The 23,904-nt window shown below is 52.6% G+C and overlaps 10 protein-coding genes across 10 annotated transcripts; 5 read left to right on the plus strand and 5 right to left on the minus strand.

The window, feature by feature from the left end:
• Positions 1–2,688: 2,688 nt before the first annotated feature.
• On the minus strand, positions 2,689–3,580 carry P153DRAFT_131490 (uncharacterized protein). Its single transcript, XM_033662046.1, has one exon. The coding sequence runs from the start codon at positions 3,365–3,367 to the stop codon at positions 2,822–2,824; it is 546 nt and encodes a 181-aa protein (XP_033518804.1). The 5' UTR covers positions 3,368–3,580; the 3' UTR covers positions 2,689–2,821.
• Position 3,581: 1 nt separating this feature from the next.
• On the plus strand, positions 3,582–3,987 carry P153DRAFT_131501 (uncharacterized protein). Its single transcript, XM_033662047.1, has 2 exons — positions 3,582–3,887; positions 3,939–3,987. Exon 1 carries the CDS (start codon positions 3,621–3,623, stop codon positions 3,804–3,806), a length of 186 nt encoding a protein of 61 aa, XP_033518805.1. The 5' UTR covers positions 3,582–3,620; the 3' UTR covers positions 3,807–3,887; positions 3,939–3,987.
• Positions 3,988–5,681: 1,694 nt separating this feature from the next.
• Positions 5,682–8,853, plus strand: P153DRAFT_326577 (uncharacterized protein). The gene is made up of 2 exons (XM_033665298.1): positions 5,682–6,888; positions 6,945–8,853. The coding sequence occupies exons 1-2, from the start codon at positions 5,761–5,763 to the stop codon at positions 8,793–8,795; spliced, it is 2,979 nt and encodes a 992-aa protein (XP_033518806.1). The 5' UTR covers positions 5,682–5,760; the 3' UTR covers positions 8,796–8,853.
• A 142-nt stretch (positions 8,854–8,995) lies between these two features.
• P153DRAFT_350410 (uncharacterized protein) lies at positions 8,996–11,830 on the plus strand. The gene is made up of 4 exons (XM_033666288.1): positions 8,996–9,161; positions 9,212–9,901; positions 9,953–10,087; positions 10,138–11,830. Exons 1-4 carry the CDS (start codon positions 9,114–9,116, stop codon positions 11,425–11,427), a joined length of 2,163 nt encoding a protein of 720 aa, XP_033518807.1. The 5' UTR covers positions 8,996–9,113; the 3' UTR covers positions 11,428–11,830.
• P153DRAFT_390457 (uncharacterized protein) lies at positions 11,519–12,031 on the minus strand (the record flags this gene model as incomplete). Its single annotated transcript, XM_033670933.1, has 1 exon — positions 11,519–12,031. One exon carries the CDS (start codon positions 12,029–12,031, stop codon positions 11,519–11,521), a length of 513 nt encoding a protein of 170 aa, XP_033518808.1.
• A 526-nt stretch (positions 12,032–12,557) lies between these two features.
• Positions 12,558–15,383, minus strand: P153DRAFT_258044 (uncharacterized protein; the record flags this gene model as incomplete). The annotated part of the gene is made up of 2 exons (XM_033662794.1): positions 12,558–14,060; positions 14,109–15,383. Coding segments are annotated over 2 exons (2,778 nt in total), but the record flags the coding sequence as incomplete, so codon positions are not given.
• Positions 15,384–15,878: 495 nt separating this feature from the next.
• P153DRAFT_401037 (uncharacterized protein) lies at positions 15,879–17,452 on the plus strand (the record flags this gene model as incomplete). The annotated part of the gene is made up of 2 exons (XM_033671879.1): positions 15,879–16,464; positions 16,518–17,452. The coding sequence occupies 2 exons, from the start codon at positions 15,879–15,881 to the stop codon at positions 17,450–17,452; spliced, it is 1,521 nt and encodes a 506-aa protein (XP_033518810.1).
• A 424-nt stretch (positions 17,453–17,876) lies between these two features.
• Positions 17,877–18,182, plus strand: P153DRAFT_250789 (uncharacterized protein; the record flags this gene model as incomplete). Its single annotated transcript, XM_033662707.1, has 2 exons — positions 17,877–17,937; positions 18,007–18,182. Coding segments are annotated over 2 exons (237 nt in total), but the record flags the coding sequence as incomplete, so codon positions are not given.
• A 343-nt stretch (positions 18,183–18,525) lies between these two features.
• On the minus strand, positions 18,526–19,539 carry P153DRAFT_370854 (uncharacterized protein). The gene is made up of 2 exons (XM_033669128.1): positions 19,491–19,539; positions 18,526–19,336 (listed from the first exon to the last, which is right to left on the minus strand). Exon 2 carries the CDS (start codon positions 19,223–19,225, stop codon positions 19,019–19,021), a length of 207 nt encoding a protein of 68 aa, XP_033518812.1. The 5' UTR covers positions 19,226–19,336; positions 19,491–19,539; the 3' UTR covers positions 18,526–19,018.
• A 247-nt stretch (positions 19,540–19,786) lies between these two features.
• On the minus strand, positions 19,787–21,973 carry P153DRAFT_426454 (uncharacterized protein; the record flags this gene model as incomplete). Its single annotated transcript, XM_033672604.1, has 2 exons — positions 19,787–20,582; positions 20,643–21,973. The coding sequence occupies 2 exons, from the start codon at positions 21,971–21,973 to the stop codon at positions 20,027–20,029; spliced, it is 1,887 nt and encodes a 628-aa protein (XP_033518813.1). The 3' UTR covers positions 19,787–20,026.
• Positions 21,974–23,904: the final 1,931 nt, after the last annotated feature.

The following is a 23,904-nucleotide window of genomic DNA, read 5'->3' on the forward strand; positions in this document are numbered from 1 at the left end:
GGAGGGTGACGTAGACGATGGGTATACTCGACATGTGAGTCGGCGTAGAAAATAAAGGGGTTGAAAATACGGCACGCCATGGGCGGCTAGGAGTGTGGTGTTTGGGGTGACGGGAGACTTTCGATGACAACAGCGAGCAATAGACAAGATGAAATGAGGACGGTGACAGAGAAGGGGTATGAAGAGGGTAGAAGGAAGAGCAAAAGTAAAAGACGATACACAGCGCGCCATAGGCGGCCGGCTTGAGTGCACAAAACCTCGGACACCAAAACTCATCGTGCAGGGAACGAGACTGGGATAGCGAAAAAGAAAGGAAAAGAAGCGACCATCAGCCTCTCATACTTACCAAAGGATCTTGCGCCATACAATGATATGAATCACAAGGAGCCAATCTGACTACTTTTCCAGTAGCCGAACTTTGCCTTTTGTGATTTGGAAATGCGGTTAGTCGGACAATATGATCTCTAGTTTGAATGACCGGCCCATGTATAAGCATCATCTATATGTACTGCTGAAGAAGCTTCCTCAGTGATCTGGCAGACGGCCTCTATGAATAGCACTATTGAATGCAAAGCCAGCAGATGTACCCATAGATTTACAGTCAAAGATTGTATAGCATGTCGAATGTTGCAGACTTGTCGAGAGACAGTTCAATCTTTCGACTCTTATACATGTTACCTATGTCTACAATCAGTAATACCAGAGCTGTATGTCAGTCAGGGAAAAAAAGCACAAAATTCAGACACTATGTGTTCTGTCAAGGAGGGTTTCCGAACGCCTCCACTGACCATGGGCTCAGGTGACAACACCATGTTCATGATCGATTGACCTACCTTCCCCACGATGCGTATTGTCACAAACATCACGAGATCGATGTCTCGTTGCTACGCTTCGCGATGGTGCAAGGAAAAAGCTTGCAGGTCAAAGGTCCAGGCTCTCCGTGAGAGGTGTTGGCCGGAGTCAAGCTGCTCACCAGCCATTTCGAAGGCGGTACGAAGCATGACTGATTCTGGATAGCGAAATTCCTCAAGCAGGACATCCGAGAGGTTGCATATGCGGCAAAGTAGGGTCGGCGAAAGTGATGCAGCACTCCTTTGTCCCATGTAGGCATATGACTTGCGCAGTGATGCAGAAGTGAGGATCTCCTGGGTCATACAGCTTGGGTATCAATTCCTCTTTTGCTTTCGTTTGTAATTTTCTCTGCAGCGAAGAGGGAACGACATCGTCGTTAAGCTCCAGACTACGCTCGCAGGGCTATCCACACGAGAAAAACGCATGATCTCTCACTCCTTACGCTGCAGAGTCATGTTGTTCTCCGATTTCGGCATACATCCGTCTCAGGAGCAGTCTCGATATTTGTACATCTCTGAGCGTAGATGAAGAGATTGGTACACCTATGGCTGCTCTGTAGAAGTTTGCAGCTTAGCCGGGGAATATCTTCTCAGATCGCATGATGTACGGTGTACTGATTTGCTGGAGACTTGGATGCCCCCTGCACCAACAAGTTCATACACTGCACAGATGGAGGCAGTACTGTTCAGCGATCTGCCCAGCGCATCCAAGACGAGGAACAGTGCCAAGTACATAGACATCTTATCGCCGGAGCAGTGTTCTGACAGTAAGCTGGCATCGTCTGCAAGCCATCTAAGCCGTCTGCAAGTGCGATGTTCACGTTGTGAGCGCTCCAACTTGCCGCACACATTTGCTTGTCTCTCTACACTTGCTTGGATCGGGTGCCATCAGCTCTCCCTCTCCCAGACCTGGTGTTGCGGCTGTGTCACCACGAGACACCAAGGGTCCGTGCATAGGAGGTGGGAGAGTCGCATTGGCAAGCTGCCTTTACCATCGCCACCCTGAACACCAACACCAACAAACTCTTCTGAGAACAGCAACTCTTGTCCACCTTGTTTGTTACGTGGTTCTCATGCCATTGTAACCTTTTTGGTAAGCTCCTGAACAAGGCGACATCGATATCGGCATTTCAAACAGGTTGGCGATGATGGCGGCGAACAAACTTTGATGACAGCGGTCGCGACTCCTGGCCGACGCGATCTGGTACAGTCCTAGAAAGCTTCTATGGGACATGCGGTGCTTCAAGACACAGCAAGGTACGTACTGAATCCATTCATCGTTGCCGCCATGGCATTTTTCTTGAGGCGGGGTGATGCAGCTTCAAGACAACGTGTAGGATTCCACGAAGCCAGCGCCTGCAGACCGCCGCAGACCTATTTGGGTGACCTGAGGAGATGCAGGGGGCTCTCTCTCCGGTCATTGGGCCGCAGGACGCTCATCGCGGCGTGGGCTGCAGCTTGCCGTGGAGATGTTTGCTGACTTCCATTCTTGCAGCTTACTTCTCCGGCACTCATAACGGCAGCCACTACCTCCAGCTTCTTCACCAAAAGCCACCGCGCGAAGAAAACTCGTGGCCTGATGGCTTACTGTCGAAGCAGTTGGACACATCATCTCGCTGGCGAAGCTGCCCCACCATGGAGGCCATCACCGAACAACAGCAACGGCGAGTAGTCCGTACTAAAACGCATCGATGGCACCTCTGACTGACTGGACTACGTAGACTTATGCCTTTCAGCTCGACTGGCAGGACTCGCGCGCGGGTCGTCAACACCACGCTCCACACCAGGTCGACCCCGCAATGGACGGCCGACGCTCAGAACGGCAACACCCAGGCGCTCCTTCGAAGTTTAGGTTCCAGGTCCGTAAGTCGCCGGTTGCCGAAGCCGGGCTCTCTACTGACACGTCTCAGGTAGCTTCCCATGGACCACATCCTTCGCCTATGGCCAACGATCGAACGATTCGGTGACCTTCACGAAGGGTAGGAAAAGCTTGTTCGAGACTGCCAAACATCCGTGAACGCGTATGTCGACAACGTCAACGTCAGCGTCGCACAACAACTCATGTGCGTATCGCGTGATCCTGTCGTAGCCCTACATGAGCGTACAGTCGCGCGGGGTGTTCGAACAAAGGGTTTGTGCATCACCATGCGGCAGCCCCCTCGAGTCGTTGGAAAGCTGTGCCGGTCATACACAGGAAGACACGAAGAGGATTGTCCCTTTGTCAGCTTGACATCATGCCCGGACCGTTCGCCGGATTCGACCTCATCTGCAGCGAAAAAGCGCAAACGAGTTCGAAAAGCTGTCCCTGAGCCCATCCAGGCCATGATGAATATATGCTGGTAGTCCAGCAACTTGTGTGCGAGCCATTTCGCAAAGACTTCTGCACTGAGCCAGCCGAAGTGGCTCGGATGATACGAGGAATTATCCCTGATGTACGCCGCAAAGTTGGTAAGTCCATCAGTGTTGCACAACCCTCGCGGAACCCTGGGAAATACAATCGTGCGCCTGACATGCATGTCGCTGACAGATGGATCTCAGGTGATTTTCAAAAGCTCAGCGCATGAATCAGACCCACATCTCCATGTGTAATCTGCATAACGTTGGACCACATCGCTGCGTTCGACGAGGGACCTGCCAAACGACGCGACCGACTCCGAGCGCTACTTGGAGTCGTAGCCAGGCAGGCGAGGGTCCCTCGTCAACTGGCGACCCTCACTCTGCCACTCAAGCTGTTTGATGCATTGTTTACGCGAGATGGTCTAGGCATACATGCATGTTCAACGTTTGGTCTGCATCGTGGGTATCAGCACCGTGATGATCATTGTCTTCTTCGCTTGTGTCATCCGGAACCCTAAGCTTCCAGATACGCAGTCCATGGCTATGCCAAGGAGTTTGAAACGGAGAGTTTCATTCCTCTCGATCTCGAAAGGTATATTAAGGCTCGACCAGAGGTGACAGCGAATGCATTCACTATCAGGAGGCGTGATAGATAGCAAAGGAAATAAGAACAGCGTCAAGCTAGACCTTTTGTAGACAGTGAGTCGTATCCATTTATCAACTTTTATGCTTCGTGCTGACTTGAATCAGATAGAACGATCTATTATTAAAGCAAGCTCGCCCGTGAGATCTGTGGTGCAAACTTGCTCAGACTTGGAGGCGTATGAAACGACAAGGTGAGCCTGATTGTTGACGTGTGTAGAGCTTTGTTGATGCGCCCTACCGACACTGCAACTCCGAGTACTGCGAGATGATATCTGATGATACTCTCATGCATCCAGAGACGGACAGTGCCGCACTCGAAGGAAGTCCATGCACAATCCAGGATAGCTGTGTATGAAACCCCGTACCGCCATTCTTCTGCATAGTGATTCGTGGTAAGGAGAGTCGGAAGTCTTCCGCGTCGACGGCTGAAATGGTAGACGTGAGTATCTGTCTCGAAGTTTGATAAAGGATACTGATCTCTTTAGTCCTTCATCGTCGTTACGATCCCCGGGAAACCGAAGTCGTCTTACGAAGACTAGGCGTCTTTCATCAGAATCAGCACTGAGTTCAGCTATGACAACTTCCATCCTGTTGAGCGATGTTGGGGTTTGATTTGGACGTTGCTAACTGCTCCCTCTTGGTATAGCGCGCTTGATCGTGTGAGACCGTCATTGCTCCGGTTCTGCAGCCAACACCTGAACCGGTTTCAGACACCAAGAAACTCAAACGTGAGACGCCAATGGCCCTAAAACTCTCGAACGATGGTTTGGTCATTCATTCGTAGATGTGTCCTTACGACAATGACAACAACGGTACGGGTGTTCACCACAGCCATTGACAAACACATCTCCTGAATTTATGGTATGTTGCATGGTGCGCATTCGTACCCGCATCCTGTTTCCGACGCAGGTGGACTGTATGTCATACTGGCGATGTCGATGCTATCACTCTCTCGATTGAGTCGAGAGGATTATACCCAATCCTCTTCGTCAGTCGTTGAGTCGGATCGACGGGCGTGCCAAGATGTGTCTTGTATAATCACACATGGACACTAACTTGGCCGCCGCAAAGACAAAAGTTCGGTGGTCGCCCTGCCAAAACGTGTGTGGGGTAGACTTGCAGCTGCGGGGGTGAGAGACAATACAGGAGGCTGCATAATTTCATGAGACCAACTGTAGCTTGAGTCTGCGCCTAAGGTCAGTCCATATGTTTTATGTTTCAAAGCAGCATTGCTGTCGCTCGTGTGCGTTGCTGATCGTCGAAGAAGGTTGTTTCGACTGGACAGGTGAAGTCCGAACAACAGAATCTGAAGCGTAAACACAACTATAACTTACCGAAGAAGTCTATGGAGCTACTGAAGCTTATTCCAGGCTTATGTGAGTGTCGTGGTCAGTGCTGGGAGTTTGAGGGTGTGCAGCTTTACTTCGACCCGCGGAGCACGCCCATGCCCGGCCTCAACAGCTCGGTTATGCTTGCGAGGGTGCGCTGAAAAGACTATTGGCGGCTGAGAAGCTCCAAGATAGCACTATCGAGCTCCTGAGGCTGATCATGTTGCTCTTGTGAGTGGGTGAGGCTCGTAATATCGATTGGCTGCAGACGGAGGGGGTACGAGCGTGCCGGCCATCTGCATAGCCGGACAGCTCAAGAGAGTATGGTAACCTGATACGTAGGTGACAAAGTGTATCCGAAGCTCTGGCAACGATTGCGATGGAGTTGGGAAAGATGTTGTGAGTGACAGTTGTGGGTGTCGCTATGGAGGGGGTCAGCAGAGCTTGTGAGAGTCTAAGGCACAATGTTCGGTGTTAGCCAAATGCAAAGTCCGTGCCTCTACCATTCCGCGACTCCTCTCTCGAACTACCCCTCAAGTCAAGTCGCTCTTTCCCAACTCGCCACATTGGCGCTCCGGAGACTCCTGCCGTCAGTAGCAATGGCAGGCGCGGAGTTCAACATTGTGATCCTTTCTTCGAGTCCACCAGCTCCCGAGCTCTATTCTCCGCAAGATGCGCCACCGAGCAGTCAACGCGTCGCCATGCGCGCATACTCGCCATTCTCCCCTTCGCCGCCTACCAGCCCAAAGAGGTACTTGAATGGCGCGTTAGTTTCAGGCTCGAAGGCCGTGGTTGTTCCTCCTACGACTGCCAGGGGATTTGCCACCGTGGGCAGTCTCATGCGCTCCGAGCACTTTGCGCAGCCAATGGACGATGACTCTACGGACGCACAGCTGGTACAATCAAGAAGGGGGTCTCTAGAGGATATGGTAGAGGCGCCGCCTGCAAAGAAACCGAGGAAACGTGTTACGAAGGCTTCTGTGGCAGTCGAGGGCGAGCCAAAGTCAAAGCCACCGCCAAAGACACGAAAGGCAAAGGTCAACACAGACGATCACGAACTCCGCGCAGCGCCAACGAAATCTTCATACTTTGCTACTGCGGATGCGGAAACTACACTCGATGCACCAAACGAAGTTCCAACTACCGCTCCTAAACTCACAAAGGCAGGCAAGCCACGGAAACCGCGCACGAAGAAAGAGAAAGTCGAGGGTGTTACAGATCTCAAGCCCAAGCGAACGAGGGTCACAAAGCCTAAAGTCGCAAAGGCCACCGGGAAGACGCAGCGAGGGAATGTGCGCATTGTGTCTGCACATTTTCCTGACAAGGATGAACACAATGACACAACAGCAGAAGGACTGGCGGACAAGCACGTTGCTGACAATGAACCCTCATCGATATGGGATTTGCCCTCGAGTCCTCGACTGAGGAAACAAGCTTCGTCCAAACCACCTTCGGGTCCTTTGACAGAGGGCCTCGATCTCGATGAAGCGGTGGCGAGAAGACGGGATTGGACACCGCCGAGAGACACGAATACTACAGACTTTTCGACTCCTTTCACAGACTCAACGGGAAAGGAGAACAGACCTTTAGTGATGGACGCTAGTGCGAGCTTCGGCAGTATGCTGACCAGCTTTGCTTACGCCCAGTCGCCTTCAGCAAAACCCAAGGTCACTACGACCAAAACAATGATCGATGTCGTGGGATCAATAAAACGACGGCGAGCAGAGGTGTGTGCATGTGCGCTCTATCTCCATTGAATGTAAATGCTAACCTGCATGCACAGCCCGTCAGCGTACCCAGCCACAGCAGGAACTCGTCTCCGGAAAAGGGCAAAGCCCCCAAGAAAAAACCGCGCACTATCACAGATATCGTTACCGAACAATATGCATCAAAAGACCCAGCAACAGATCCCAGCACTGTGACCAGCGAATTCTTCCCAAGTCGGACAACTACAACGACGAAAAAGGTGCCTTTGAACGACACGACTAGCATCGATCCCGAGGCACCGTCAAAAAAGCCGCCTCGTAAACGCGCGACCTCCAAGACTACGGCTGAAAAGGCAGAACCTAAGGCGAAAGCCAAAAGGGCACCCGCGAAATCTAAAGCAAAACCCAAGCCTGTGGCTGAAAAACTGCTGAGCCCGGCTTCCGCAGTACTTCGGATGGACACACAGAGTATCTTGTTTGGAACATCAAGTCAACTTGCGATCGAAGAATCACCCACAACAGTGCGTCAGATTCAGCAAGCGATGAGGGAGTCGGAGCACGACGCTGATCTTCTTTCTGATATCTTTTCGCAAGCTCCTCCGCGCTGGCCGAAACTTGGAAAGGTGATAGGCCAGAGTAACTTGTGGGAGGCGAGTGCACGAGATGTTGAAGGTGGATTGCTCGAGCAGATGGAGGATGTATATATTCCCGAGCCTGATCGGACGCAAGATATTGCATTGCTCATGGATGGTGCACATGACGAACCTGACGCTGCGCCTGAATTTGTCGATATCGATGACCTTGAGCCTCCACTAGATGTTATCATCTCTTCGAACCCACCGACACCCCTGCACGTATCACAACATGTTTCGCCGACCATGGCTACGCCTGTGAATCATGCGAACGCGGATAACTACACTTTCAAAAACATCGATGACTTCGAGCAGGAACCACCACCCTCGAACCAGAATGCCAAGTCCCAGGACAGCTTCGCCGATATCGATGATTTCAACTTCCCACCGTCAGCCCAACTTCGCGTTTCGCCTTTACCAAAGGCAGTAGCTCCAGCACTGGCGACGTCGAACGGCTCGCCCAAGAAGCGTCGTGGTAAGCCTCCAAAGTCGATGTCTGCTGTACCCACAGTCACAGCATCGTCCGCATCGGCATCAAAACAATCGACTTCCAAACCCGCAGTGTCACGGGTCAAAGCAAAGAAATCACCACCTAGATCTCCCGCAACACCCCCAAAGTCTACAGGCCGCTTCATCGACATTGAGGAAATCCTCGACTCGGAAGACGAAGCACTTGAGATACTGTCCCCCACACCACCTCGAATACATAGCTCGCCTGACATACCACTCGCACTCACACCTAGACCTCCTTCGTTTGCGATCTCAACTCCGCCCTTACCCTCTACCGCTTCCATCGGTATCGCCACACCGACCACCACGGATGGTGTCACTAGGGTCCACCGCATTCCCGCCCCGCACCTCGAATACACACACATCAAACCACACCTCTTTGCGCAAATCACGGCTCATGTCCGCTCAATGACACCGACAACCGATCCGAAGAAACCAAACTGGCACGAGAAGATCTTGATGTATGACCCCATCGTTCTGGAAGATTTCACTGCGTACTTGAACATGTATACTTCGATCCGCTTGTACAGGCGCGCGACGCAAAAACAGGTCAAGGAGTGGAACAAGTTCCAGAAAAATAGAGCAGAGAAAGACGTGAGTGTTGATCTTGTTGATGGGGGAGGCGATGCGGTGTTCAGCATGGATGGCGATTTGCAGGACGTGCTGGCTGTGGAGAGAGAGTTGGAGGCTATCGTGGTGAGGGATTGGTGCGAGAGTCAGAGTGTGTGTGCGATCTGGAGTAAGGAGGGGAGGAAGAAGGGGAGTGCTAGGAAGGGTTTCTATTGATGAAAACTCACGGATGAGGTTTGTATAATAGACAGAATGAATGTGTTATGAAAGTTCTGGTGCGCTGGAGATTTGGGAGAGACAATGGCACGAACCAGTCTCGTATTCACGTGCGGCATCTTAGCTCCACGAAATGGGGCTAGCGTCATAGATCTAGCGTCATTCTAGAGCTGGTCTGACGGACTCACCTGCATCCACTTCTTGTCACCGTCTCATCCGTACATGGAGCAATCCTCTCTTTAACATGCATGGGTACTTGATCGCTGCGCTACGGTCGAGCTCACATCCACACGCTACAGTCTCACATCTAATTCCACCATGACGCAGACTGGCAAGTGCGATACCTGCCGACAACGAAAAGTAAAAGTAAGGGTGTTTCTATCTTGTTTTTGATGACTCTGATGGAATTATCGTAGTGTGACGAGGAGAGACCAAAGTGTGGTGCCTGCAGGAAGAAAGACAGGCCATGTGCATACTCCTATGGAAAGGCTTCGGCTCTTGTAGTGCAGGATCCAAATCAACTGACGAAACACGGGAGATCAAAAGTTGAGCCAGTCGTATACGCTCTCAATTCCCCAGAAGACGACATCAGTTCTACGGGCTTCGTGTCATCCAGCCTCCTACTCACGACGGAAAGAGAAGCCGACCATGGCAAGGGTGTCTTTCGTACTCTGGCTTCATCATCAAAGCCGAGAAGCCGAAAGGCGGCGGGAATTCAGAAGAAGAAGCTGGAAGCCTACCTGCAGCATCTACACTCCCAGTCTGCCTTGACATGGCATCGCCCCTCGTCTTTTGAATCAACGCTCATAGCCCGGTACATCGATATGCTTGGTTCCGGCCCGGTGAGCCAGCAGCCATTGTCCATTCTGGGAACTTGGATCCTATCTATACCATCGCGTATCGGCTCGAACCGCATGCTTGATCTTGCAGTTGAATTTCTCATGAGCAGTTATGCCGCGTACTGGGACAACTCGCATTCGAAACGAGCAGTGGCCCGAACTATCAAGGCGAAGGCGCTGAAAGAGCTGCAACTCGTAGTTTGCGATGCGAGCGAAGGGGCTACGTACGAGGTTCTTTTGGCGACGAAGATGCATTATGCCGCAGAAGTATGTTTCGATAAGTTGTCCATGAGAAATGATCATGCTCATACATAATAGGCTCTCTTAGGCGTTGGCTCGATGTATCATGCGATCCACGCCTTTGGACTTGCAGAGTTACTCAAATCTGGCGCGGTTGCGAATGTCGACGATGATCATTTCTGGAACCTCATCGATAATACGTATATCGACGATGTGAGTAGTCTACGTATATCTCAACTCCGACTCATCGCTTACTCGTGCAGGTCAATGAGGCGATGCTCGCAGGCCGCAAATCGGTCTATGACAACGAGTTTTACTTGTCCACAACGTACCCACCTCCACGCTCTTCGAGTTTAATGTCACTCACTCCAGTTCAGAGGGCTTCAATGGCTATCATGCACGTCTTTATTCAGTGTCCACGCTTAGTATATTTAGTACGTCATGCCGTCTCTCACCCTGACGATTCAAGTGCTCTCGCATCCGCTGTATCACTCGCAGAATCTCTCTGGCAAGTTGACCTGCCAGACCAAGTATCGGATTTCCTCAAATCATCTATCACGACCACGCACAAACCATCGTTCCCAGAGACCGCAGATATCTTGCCTGACTCGTTGCACTTCGACTCCGTTCAAAGCATGATTCTCTGTACACGGTACTGGATGTTACAGAACGTGCTCTGCGGACTGACAGACACCCTGCATCGTTATTTTCCCGTAGAAGTAGCCTTGGCTATGTTACCCGACCCTGAAGCTCGGCGACGCATAGATGTTGATGCGGGGCTGCAACTTGCAAAGTCGCTTACATGGGCGGAATCGGTGTCAAGAGAACTTCCGCTCGTACCGTTGCGTCTGCACACTCCTCTCCAGATATCCATCGGCCCGTGGTATAGAACAATTCGACACGCGGGATCCCTGCATTCCAGTGGTATGAGTCTGAGTCCGGAACTCGAGTCCGAGTTGTCTCGCGCATATCGTATGAAGGCCTTACTGATCAACGAGTGCAATCGCATTCACAAACAATGGGATGTCAGCACCGTGGATGAGGATCCCTTGATCGAAGCACTGGACTCCATGGCGGGCGAGAAGATCCCGGACTGGCTACCAATACGCGTCCGCTTCGAGACTGAAGACGGAGAAATGGTGATGAAACTCGAGTACGAAAAGACATCTAGCTCCCATCAGGAGCGCGTCACACTAGGCGGCGAAACCCCAATCACAACTCCATACTCACCGCCGACGTTTGAACAGCATGGCAGTGAGTGCTGCGGCTCGTCGACATACGACCTTCCATACCACACTGCACCCAGCGATGAAAGCTACAAGCCCCTGATAGCAACAGCAAGCAGCGCGCAAACCAACCCTTGTATGAGTCCAGGTTGGTCCGCATCCCCCCGCCCAGCAGATTTCCTACACAGCACAGGGCGAAACCTCTGCTCAACATCCGGATGGTGGCCAGACACATCGCGCACCTCGACCGTGCTACTCGACAGCACACACAAAGCCTCCGCGTTCTCAAAGCGCGACCCAAGCCCATACATAGCACCAAGCTGGTAGCCACAAGCGCCAAAAACAAACACAACACCATCAAAGCAGCAATAAATCAATTGAAAAAGCCTTACCTAACCCCACCCCCACCCCCCATCAATCAAACATATTCCACCTCCTCAACCCCCGCCCTAGCCTCCCTCATCATCCTCGCCAACCGCTCCTCTTCCATCGCCACGCCCTCCATCCGCAGCCGAAACTTCGCCATGTCCTCCTCGCTCTCTACTACTTCCTTGTCCCCGTGTGCCTCCCCGTTAGTGTTACTGCCCAGCCCCCATAGCACTTTCAACCCGCATTCCGCGCATACGAGGTCCTTTTTCAGTAGCGCGCGGGGCGTGTCGCGCGGCTTGTGGACTTTGTTTAGGGTTCCGCAGGTGGGGGCGCGACACTTGAAGAGGAGGGTTGTTTTGGGGAGTGGGGAGCGGCTGTGCGGTTGAGTGGTGGGTTGGGGAGGGGTGCGGGACGTGGGGATGGGGACGCGCATTTTGGGCTGGTTAGGGTTAAGTTGGTTGTTGTTGTTTGTAGTGTTTGGAGATGGTGGGTACTTTGTTCGTGTGCGTATGCGGATTACTGGGAAAGTGGAAGTTGATATACATATACCAGTGTTTTGCATTGTGATTATACGTGTTGTTTGGGTGTGCACGATGAGATTCTATAATTTAGTAGCTGGCAAACATTGTCTTTGGAGGATGTGGGATGGTGTCGTTGAGCTTCACGCATTGTGATGGCAAGTCGTTGTAGAGGCGGTATCGATGAGTGTGAGAGTTATGCCTGGTGGACATTTCATTGCTATCACTTTCAATCTTAGATCTACAGTACAAATCACATTTCCACATACCAACACGACTTCAAATAAGCACCTCCACCATAAAACAGCAAACAGCAGTATCATAACAGAGGTATCATTTTCTAACCACAGCAAAAATGCGTCAAGCAAGCACAAGCTAAAGTCCCTAGGGACACTTCCAACCACCACTTCCATTACAGACACTACCCCCACCTCACAAAAGCCCATCCCTCCTGCCCCGGTCCAGCATCTCCATCGTGCCCCTCATCAGTCGTTCCTAATGACTCTCCCTCCTCTCACCCTCGACCTGGCCCTGCATAACCTCCCTTCCCATACCGATCTGCACATTCGCGTACGGCCCCATATACTGCTGTGGGGCTGGCGCCAACGCAGGCGGGTGTCCGCTGCTCCTCGGTCTCGAGGCGTGAGGGCCGTATGGACTCGGGTACGTGGGCATATGCTGGAGGGGCATGGGCGCCGGGGCGAGGGTCCGCGGGCCGGGGTACGGGTTCGATGGCAGGGCGGCGAGGGGCGAGTACTGCATCATTTGATGCGGGGGTGGCGCGGAGACATACATGTAATGCTGGTGTTGGCCAGGGGGCATGATATACATCTCCTGCTGATGATGTTGGGGATGTTGATGAGACTGTTGATGTTGGACTTGCATGGGCGATGTATGTTGAGAGTCCGGGGGTGGGTATTCAGACACTGGTGTTGCTGGGGCTGCTTGGGCTTTGCTCGCTTTCTTGCCGCTTGAAGAGGTGGGTCGGGATGGTGGTGCTTTTGCGGGGACTACGCCGTTTTTGCGGTCTTCTTCTTGTTTGCGTGCTTTGCGCTCTGCCCACCAGACGGTCATGCTGTGGCTGCGCTTCTCGCTCTTGACTTTCGGTTTGCGCCTCGATCCAGACCCAGAGGCGTAGTCTTCGACGTAGTTATTCGTGTACTCGCTCAAGGGAGCCGTTATCATGTAAGAATCTGGTATGCTGAAAGTTGGCGGGCGCACCATGGCTTCGTCGTGTGCAGCGGCAGGATGCGGCGTTGCTTGGAAAACCGTCTCAGTAGAGTTTGGTGCCAGCAGAGGTTGTGTGTCTGGAAGGCCTTGGGCATCGAGAGTAAACTGACCTTGACCTTGACTCTGAGACTGCAGTGCAGGCGGTGGAGCGTTAGGGCCATGTGCTGCCGGGATCGGCGTACTAGCCTCACTGGTCTTCTTGCGAGGACCCTTCTTGATGCCAAAATCGCTGCGTCTGTTGACATTCTTACTGCCAGCAGGACGACCTCGCTTGGGGTTTGCGTCGGAGAAGTCATCAACTTCCATGACAGAAGAACCCTCCTCGCCAGAACTAGTGACGGCTGATTCTTCCCGCATCTCTTGTATGCGCCTCTGAAAAAGTAGAGCTGCTGCTGCCTTTCCTCGCTTGGCGGTTCTGCCTTCAGGTTCTGGAGTCTCCGACACCAGTTTTGCGAATCTGCTGACACCCTTCTTACGTGCGCCTCCCCATCCGTTGTGTTTCTTTGGAGTGGTAGATCCCGTGCCTTGCTCTGTACCGTCAAACCTGTGTGGGGCCTTGCGTTGTCGCTTCGTAGGGCGGCCTTCGTTGTCTTCTTCCTCCTCCTCTTCACTGGGTGCAGCCGAGTCCAGCATATCACGATTGCGGCGTGTACGGAGCTCCCTGCCAGCGTTTTTCTCAGCGCCTGGTCGTTGTGACCAAGGGTCTTGGCGACCTGGTGTCTTCCTTCCGTCGTAGGTATAGCCATATAGATCGGCTTCCTTGATGTCTTCGAAGATTTGCGTGTCTGCAGGGATGCGGCCGCCATGACAAGGTTTCTTTGCCGGGTTTAGAAGAGGCGCAGTCTGGGATGTCAGTGATCAAAACAGCAAAAGATCTGTAGCTTCGCTTACCTTTGCGTCCAGCTCGAGATACTGGTCTTGCCAAGCTTTGAGAATCCTTTGCGTGTTCTCAGCCAATGCATGGAGACTCTCGGTACTTCGCCGAGCGAATGTATGCTTGGTGAGCGAGGCAATAATGTCTTGTACGTCAGTCATAGGGTCGAACTTGGTTCGTAGCAGATAGTCCGCTCTATCATCACACTCTGCTTCTGTCGGCCAAGGCGCTCCTCCAATCCAAGGTTCGGGGAGATCTGAATCTGACAGTTCATCGTCTTCGGGGTCCAGCATTTTGAGAACTGGCATAGGCGTTGAAGCATACTCTCGAGGCGTCTGGGGAGCTGATTTTGACAGAGCTATTTTAGGAAGCAGACGAGTTTTCACGACTATTGGTGCTGGCTCCAATTGAGGCTCCACGGATGCTGGTCTGAACGTGCCATCAAGAATAGACTCTTGAAGTCCGGGAGGTGGCGAGCCTGCTGGTGTCGTAGATCGAACGTGCGCCCAATGGGTCAATTCGTCTTCGTCCTCGCTTTCACTGTCTTCATCTTCGACGGCTTCTTCATTTGCGTCTTCATCCTCCGAAGACTCGGTCATAGAGTCGTCTTCGTGTGGTTGAGGCGAGGGCTTGGCGCTTTCACTCTGATTGGCTTCGGCCATCGCAAGCATGAGAGCAGCATTGCGAGATGGGTTTGCTCGTGCAGAAGTGGTCGTTTTCGTAATACCACCTCTTGCACGGCCGCCTCTTCCTCTGCCTCGACCTCCTCCTCGACCGCGTCCTCCACGACCACCACGACTGCCACGACCGCCACGTCCTCTTCCTCGCCCTCTTGGCGTCGCATACGATACTGTTGGTGCTTCAACTTCACTTTCGTCTACGCTGTCTTCTTCTGATTCAGATTCTTCTTCACTAGTAAGCTCCGCCTGTGGCAAAGCAGAGACGAGCGCTTTTCGTTCCTTTGGGAGCTTGCCATGGTGTTTCTTAAGGCCATCAAAGAACTCGCGTGATAAGCCAAAGACCATCAAAAGAGGTTCCTCGTACGAAGCGTAAATTTCAGGTGGAGCTTCAAAGGATTGACCTGAATGATTGCTCGCTGAACGCGTTGTTTTTCTTGCAACGTTTGGACTGAGTTTGTTGGGACTTGGATATGATGGTGCGACATCTGCTCTGTCTGATTTTAAAGTGGCTGGCTTTGATCCTCGACTTGCACGGGTCCGGGCTGCGCTGTCATCTTGCTGAGAATTGCGCCGTTGCGATGAACGCGCAGATAAATTACGTGGAGGAGGCATCGGCGAAAAGAATCGATAATATTCCAAGGTAAGAAATGCTTGAATAGTTGGCAGTGTTGAACCGAGATGATGTCTGCATGTATGGTTCCAGGGAGGCGTAGCGCGCAGATTGCAGGCCCGTCAGGGTGAGAGAAAAAGCTCAGCAGCAGAAAGGAATGGATCGATTACGCAACAGCAGAACAAGCGCGCATGGTGCGGCGAAAACTTGAGAGAAAGGCCGAATATCAGGCAATGATTTCAAGATGAATGGTGAGAGAGGCGATGTTGATGATCTTTGTTTCCGTCCGTCGTGGCTGCTTCAATTCAAACCATGGTCTTGGCGACCGAGGCTTAGGCGCCAATAGGAAGGCCGCACTAGTGTTAGCGGCATATCATGCTCCCAAACAACGAGGCGTGGTGTTATTGCGGGTAGATACAGATGCTACTTACTTGCACCACGATTGACAACTGCAAAACTTCTCGTCTATTATAAACTGCTTTATCTTGACACCAGTCATGCCGCCAAAAACAGTCGAAGAGGACCTCGCCGAGCTTGAATTGCTGGCAGAGGCACCTGCAGCTCCCCCGCCCAAGGTCAGGGCATCCAAAGCTCCACGACAAAGGCAGGCCCTACCCGAATCGACATCAAAGGATCTGGACGATCTTGAGGCTCTTGGCAAGTTCACGCCAGAAGTCCCGCGACCGTCTAGCCGCCCAAACACGCCCAAACCGTCAGCAACGTCATCCACAGCGTCAAGCAACCGTCGTGGCATAGCGACTCCTTCTTCATCCGGATCGGCGCGCACGAGTGAGGACAAGGCGACACTACCGAGAAAGTCGGGGGAGAGTGCGCGCTCGTACCACCAAAGCTTTGCGCCGACTCGGGAGGAGCCCGCCAAGGCAGCACCCACACACGAAGAGCCAAAGCAGGGAGGCTCATGGTGGGGAGGCGGCTGGGGAGGTCTGATCTCGACGGCTACGGAAGCTGCCAATGCTGCGAAGAAACAGGCCGAGGCCGCCTATCAGGAGATCCAGAAGAACCAGGAAGCGCAGCGGTGGGCTGAGCAGGTGCGCGGCAATGTGGGCACGCTTCGCGACATTGGTGTGTCTGCATCGCTTAACGACACTACAAGACAAATTGCTAACATCACTCAGGAGGAGAGCTGGGCAGTCGCGCCCTCCCCACATTCACAAACATCCTCAACACCCTCGCCCCGCCCATCTCGCAGCACGAACGCCTGCAAATCCACATCACGCACGACCTGATCGGTTACCCATCTCTCGATCCCATAATCCACCAGTCCTTCTCCAATGTCATGGCGCAGGTCGAAGGTGGTGACCTGCTCGTCATCCAGCGCGGCACCGAGTCTACACAGCGCAGCTCAGTCGACGGGTACAGGGGTGGTGGTGGAGGCTGGAACGACGGACCGTGGTGGCGCCAGACCGACAAACGCGACCTGAGCGTGGTCGAGGGACTGGCCGAGGGCACAAAGCTGACCAGGGTGAGCGCCGAAGCATACGCGAACGAGTTCTTCGCTGCAAGGGGTGGCGTAGAAGCTGCTGCAAAGCAAGCCACACAAGCCCTGAGCGAGACCAACCCCGTGCGGAGCAGCGACATCTTTATCGCCATCCAAGCTATCAGCTACGAGGCGGACGATGAGCTGTTCGGTAGTTCTTCGTCAGAAGAGGATGAAGATGAAGACGATGACGAAGATGACGATGACGAACAAGTCCTATTTGCCATCTACCTCCACGACCCCATCCACAGCATCAGCTTCAAGGCCATCAGTCAGGCCTTCCCATCCAAGTGGGTGGAATGGCTGGACGCGCCCGCCAACACAGAGGCAGCAGGCGAGGAACTCCAACTACCCGACGAAATCCAAGAAATCATTGAAAACGGCGGCGTTGACCCTCGCGAGTGGGTGGCTGAGTGGATGGAAGAAGCCATCAGTCTAAGCGTCGGCATCGTAGCCCAGCGATATGTCGCGCGCCGAATGGGCGTTGGTGAGGGGGGCCTGGGGAGAGGGATAGTGCGCGAGACTGCTCTGGAAGCAGGCGGGGGAGAGGCTGCACGAGCGGGTATCATCTGAGAGGGTTCATCATGATTGACGCGAGCTAGAACGGCAGACAACAGGTGCCGTTATCATTGGCACACTTATGAATTCACGATCATTGTCCCTCTGCAACATAACATCCACCACTCAGATGAAGAATATTGCAGATTGTAAGCCTTCTTCCTTCAAGATGACCTTATCCCGCCGCAGCAAGCCCGATGGCATGTGAACGTGGATCCGTCGCCATTTCCCCGCAATCCGCTACACCGTCTCCAGCCTAGCGCCAGGGCCCCACCCAACTATTTCGAAATCTCGACGCGAAACATTCGCAACACGCATCGCAGCAACAGCAACCGCCACAGCACCACCCACCACTCCACAACGTCGTCCCCGCTTCTCCACAGCACACTCGCACACGTCTCGAACCACCTTCCTCGACGCAAATCCCCCCCACGCAAAAATGGCCCAAGGCGCCGTCAAAAAATCCAAACCAGCCGCCGCGCCAAAAAAGTCCGTCTCCCGTCTCCCCCTCTCCCCACCCCATCCCATCCCATTACCACACACTAACACCCCACCCCACAGATCCACAGGCCCCAAACGCCTCGGCGGGCGCGTCATCAAGCCCAAGAAAACATCACTCGTCACGCAGAACCAGATCAAGAAGAAGAGCGCGGCGGGGCTGGTGGGCATGACGGAGAAGTTTCTGGCTGAGAAGGCGGGGCATCTCGAGATCTTGAAGGGCGGGAAGAAGGATCGGCTGGAGAAGGAGAGGAAGGAGAGGAAGGGGAAGTTTTGAAATTGGGATGGGGAAGGAGGGAGACGGAAAATATGGAGAGGGATGAGAGGGGTATGTGGCTTGATGCCATGCTAGGGGGAAAGAATAGATATAGAGTGAGATGGTAGAAGGGGATTAGAGGCGATTGGAGGTGATACCCACACATCGGTCTGTACCTCGCACACACACAACTACGCGGGAACATGTTTAGCGTTGTAAGAAGATATATGGATACGAACAAACAACATATCAGAGAAGGAGACAGACTCGTCAGTGCTATGTGGAGATAAACAGAAGACTTGATCTATGTTGAAAGCATGATCTGTAGCGGATGAAAATCAACGATACCTGATCACGATCGCTTGCTTTTCCATACACGATCGAGTACTTGTCACGGTCATTTCTTGCGGGCGGAATCTTGTTATGCACACGATTGTATGCGAATCTCTAGATGCGCCGATACTCCATGCAGGGAGAGGTAGAGCTCCATCATTCTCTACGACGGCTTCTGCAACACCATGCCAATGTGAAAGTAGACCAAATAACGCTCAACAGCCGTGCATAGTGAGGAAAGCATCACACGCACGTTGGCATTGGCATGTAACAACCAAATGTAGATGTGACAGTACGACTCGATGTTATATTCTCCACCTCATAGCATCAGAACGCGAAACTCGGAATTCCAGACCAAACGCCTTGCTGAACGCGATAACCATCCACCAACCATCCACCATCCCCTCAGAAAGCAGCACCAGCACATATCACCACCGACTTCCTCCTCTGCATCCACTCTTCGCCACAAATTTCATGGTCCTTCCCAATCCCCTTCAAGGTAAAGGTCCCTCCCCTCCACTCCCACTCCCCACCGCAGCACCCGAGCTCCCCGGCCCCTTGCCCGCCTTCCTCCTCATGCTCTTGCTGCGGTGCGCGTAGTAGTTCTCCGGCTCCTTCATCTCCGCCTTATCGATTTGGGCCTGCGAGGGCTGGAGTTTGTTGCCCGAGGACGAGGAGAGCTTGCTGGCTTTGGATCCCATTGCGGTGGATGAGTGTATGTGTGTGATGGTTCGATGTGAGGCTGAGGTTTGGGGGAGGGAGGTGTTGAGCGGTGTGTGGGTGGGTTTGAGTGGTGTGGTGTGGTGTGTGTACTGCAGAAGAAAAGATTAGCTATGTGACACCGCAGCGCAGATAACAAAAAAGCCAGCTTCACATTCCGTCTCCACACTCGCACGACGCGTGGCGCGTGCGTAGCTCCAACGGGACGGGGCTAAGCTGGGCTAGACTGGAATGGAATAGACTTACTGAGGCGCAGCAGACAGGCAGACGTAAGTACACACAAGCAGATGTGAAAGCAGGTTTCCTGTTGACTGAGATGCTGAAACACGGCAGTCGATATAAAGTAAATAGGTGGGTTCCGCGGCAGTGGAGAGCGCGTATGTGAAGTCGAGTGTTTAGGCAGCTGGAGAAAACAGGGCGCTAGGATGCGCAGTCAGCGAGCGTGACATACGTCAGGGATTTGGCCATACGATCTGCAGGGTCCAGAGCGGTAAGTGGCTAAAGATAGACATTGCCAACGGGCGCCAAGGCGGTGGGATGTGAGGTGATGATGATAATGATAGTGATAATGCAGTCAGTATGTATTGAACATGCAAAAATGACTCATCGACTCGTCAAGATCTGCACTGTGTGAGAGCATATAGGTACACTTTAACGGTATGCACGCTGACGGCGAGGATTGAGGTTACACAGAGAGAATTGCATGGGCTGTTTACCGCGCTTTGCGAGGTGTGGTGCTGGTATCTACTGGATACGAGAATAATGAGTTGTGCAACGTTACATTACGCCGTCTCCCTCCCAATGCCCGCTTTGTATCGCGCAAGACACCTCTCCCTCGCCATCTTATGCTCGACAATCGGCTCCGGGTACCCATTCTTCCTCGCAATCCCCGCCGCGATCCCGCGCTTCGCGTAGGGATTGTGTATCTCCACCCCCTCAACTTCCCTTAGCTCCTCCACCCACTCCCTGATGAACGCCCCGTCAGCATCGAACCTCTCACTCTGCAGCCATGGATTGAACACGCGAAAGTACGGCTGCGGATCCACGCCTGTCGAGGACGAAAAACCCCAGCCGCCGTTGTTGGACGCAAAATCCCCGTCGATAAGATGCGTTATGAAGTACTGTTCGCCTAGACGCCAGTCGAGGAGGAGATGCTTGGCGAGGAAGGACGCGGTTATCATGCGGAGCCGGTTGTGCATGTATTTTGTAGCGTTGAGGCAGCGCATTGCTGCGTCGACGATGGGGTAGCCGGTGCGGCCTTGTGTCCAGGCCTGGAAGTGCGAGTCGCTGTATTCCCAGTCGATGTTTGTGTACTCGAATTTGAAGGGTTTGTTCATGCTGGCGTCTTGTTAGCTGACTTCATTTATACCCGTTGAGATATCAGGAGTTGGTACACACCAGGTGTACGGCCAATGCACGAGGACATGGCGGTAGAAGTCTCGCCATGCAACCTCGCTGATCCAACCTTTGATCCCATCGTTCCCACCGTCAAGCTTCTTCGCTGAGTTGACATCTCTCGCTGTCCTGACACTTGTCCGCGCCGCCAGCGTACCAGCTGCGTGGTGCACACTGACCCTCCCTGTGGTGTTCAGCGCCGGGAAGTTACGTGTGGCTGCGTATTGGCGGACCTTCTCGGCCAGGAAGCGTCCGAGGCGATCGAGGGCTGCCGCTTCACCTGCTGGCCACATATGTCCAAGTTGATCCTTTTCTTCTGGAGATAGGCGTTTGGACTCCGGCGCCTCTGGGATATGAGAGTTGAAAAGGCTGCTAAACTTTTCGCGGAAGCCTGCAGGGTTCTTGGACGGCATAGGCCGCTCCTCGAGTAGCTGCGGGTGAGCGTGGAGATGCGCAATCCACTGTCGAAACCACGGACTATACACTGCGTACTGCTTCCCACCGCCTGTTTTAAGGCTCCCCGGCGGCACCACGCAATCGTCATGGTAGGGGTCGAAACTAACGCCTGCTTCCAGCATCAATCGCACAAGCCTTTCTTCTCGCCGCAGCTCATCTGGCTCATACTCCAGATTGCAAAATACACTCTTAACATTCCACTCCTGCGCCAGCTCCACCAATCGCGTAGTGACATTCCTTCTCTTCTCTACTGTCTCGACATACAGCGGTATATCCAGCTCATCCAATTCCCTCCTCAAGCACTCCACAGATCGAAGCTCAAAGTCGCATTTCGCAGGGCTAACCAAATGCGCCTCCCAATCCTGCGGACTCATAATCCAGACACCAATCACGCCAACACCCTTCTCTTTCGCAAGCGTAGCGGCTTGCGACAAACCAGTGTTATCCCGCACGCGCAAGTCACGCTTAAACCAATGTATCACCGCGTCGCCACCCTTCCCCGTCCGTATCGCCTGCCGCGCCGCATTCGTCTCTTCCAACGTGTTGTTCAGAATCTCAATCGGTCGGGGTATCTCGTCGGCGTTGTACATTGCGCATCGCTCGTTGCTCATCTCGGCGGGATAGTAGCGTCTGTCTACGATGCCGGCGCGTTCTTCAGGCCGCGAGTGGTCGAAGGTGACTTCTTCCTTCTTGATGGCTTCCCCAGGTGCGCCATTTTCAGTGTTTTTGGCGATTGCTTCGGTGGGTGGCGCTATGATTGTGAAGGCTTTGGGGAGAGGCTTCGAGATGCGCGAGCGCTTGTTTGGCGCGTCGCCGGAGACGTCTGTGTATTCCGCGGCTATTGCGGCGTTGGATGCTGCTTTGCGTTTTGGGGGCATGGTTCTTGTGCTTCTTGAGGGTATGGTAGTCTTAGGGTGGGATACGAATGGCAGGCGCGTGGTGAGTGAGGCGCATACGATTGAAGCTGGTTATTCACAATGGCGTCGTTGGAATTCGTGTCGTCGCCTGCAAAAGGTTAGAGGTAGAAAACACGCGTACCGCAACGGTTTAATGAATGATAAAATGAGAGAAAGACCAGGAAACCTCCTGAACCACGCGCTCGAGTTCATGACCGCGCTTAAGCCCTGTCGATCTATGACGCAGATCGGATCCACCCGTCGATTGGCGAGCGCACCCCTGTCATAAACTAGTGCGTGAATGGGTACGCGATGATCAATTCGCTGTCGGTTTGTGGTTGATTATTCTTGCTGATCAACACTCTTGTTCTGTCGAGCTTGTGTCGGGACAACAGGTTCTCAGAAACGAAGGGTGAGTGGCCGTCATTCGAGATTTGTTTGTGTGTGTGCTCAGGGCCACAAGATGGTGTACGAGTACCTAGGATATAAATGGGATTGTAGCTCCGAGAAGACGTGCGAATACAAAAGTAAGAGACTGACAGTTGGATTACTTGCCGTAGCCACGACTGAACTTGCAGTTTCCAAACTGGGAACAACTTTTGCTCGAGGACGTCATGCGTCTCATACATGGATTATATCACGAATTCAAAGGTAGGTTGAGAGTGTGTAATTCAAGAAGAATAATATTCTGAACTGCTGTTTATCACCTATGTAGTCCTTCGTTTTCAGTGTTGTAAAGAGTCATTCTATTTGCTGTGTTAGTCTAGATTGACAAGAGGGGATAGTACCATACATAGTTCGCAGAACCCATCAAAAGCACATACCCATCATGACTATGCTATGCTAATCATGTTGCCCATGCTCGACTCGTAACTACGCTGACCTATAGTATTCAAGCTTGTCGCGCTCCAGAACCCTCTTCGCGCGTAGCCTTGCTTTTCCTGGGACGCGATTTATTCTTGACCGACTAGCGTTTTCAATGCTTTGTATGATGGGGGATAGAGAACCATTCATGGGGGCGCTTGATGGAACGGAAAGTCTTGGTCGGGTTCGGATCTGATGCTTCCTCTTATAGTTTAGAGATCTTCTCAAGGCTAAAGAAAATACCCTTCTAATTGGGATTGACACTAGTAGAATGCGCGTTCTGTGACGCCTCCGGCCTGGTTGTACCCTGCGAAATACGTTACACAGTTTGCGTGAGGCGGTGTTATCTGTGGAGGCGTGTACTCTGTTATGTCTTTTCGAAAGTTTGGAGTAAGTTTCCTTTGAGAGCACTACAGATACCACAAAATTCAAACTGAATACAAGAAAAGAGCACTCAAATAAACCAGATCTAGTTTGTGCCGACCGAGTCTTATCCGAAAATATTCGTTTGGTTTTGGTAAGATGGTGGCTTATAAACGTATGTATGTGTACAGAAACTCTCCACCAGCGATGAAATTATGGTTGTAGGGTTTCATAATGTTTTATGATGCAGAGCGCGTCCTAGACCCGTGCTGACCTTTCAAACCGTGTGTGGTCGGATATACGTCATATACAGAACGTGCCGCTGGGAAAGCTTCAGTAAAGTTGATTCAAGAATGGTGAGGCTCATGGTTGACTTTGCTTCTTAAAGGAATTGGGATGGTTGGGAATTTGCCCAATGCTCAACAGCGAGTCGAGGGATGAACACACAAAAGTTCATCTGCACAACATTGACAGCAGAAAACTTGGATATTCTTGGTCATGCTTTCGACTTTTTAGAGTCGTCCTCAGCAAAAGAGGCTTGCGGGCAGGAGGTTAGACTGGAGTAGTAACCATCGTGGCGCTATATGGGTTTACTACCGGCCACTCAAATCACCTTGGAAAAGGGTCCCGCGCCCACGTCGCCACAACCATGGTCTTTGTTCTAGCCTCGTGTCGTATGTGGGGCA

Source organism: Dothidotthia symphoricarpi (assembly GCF_010015815.1).
Source record: "Dothidotthia symphoricarpi CBS 119687 unplaced genomic scaffold P153scaffold_23, whole genome shotgun sequence".
NCBI classification, from domain to species: domain Eukaryota; kingdom Fungi; phylum Ascomycota; class Dothideomycetes; order Pleosporales; family Dothidotthiaceae; genus Dothidotthia; species Dothidotthia symphoricarpi.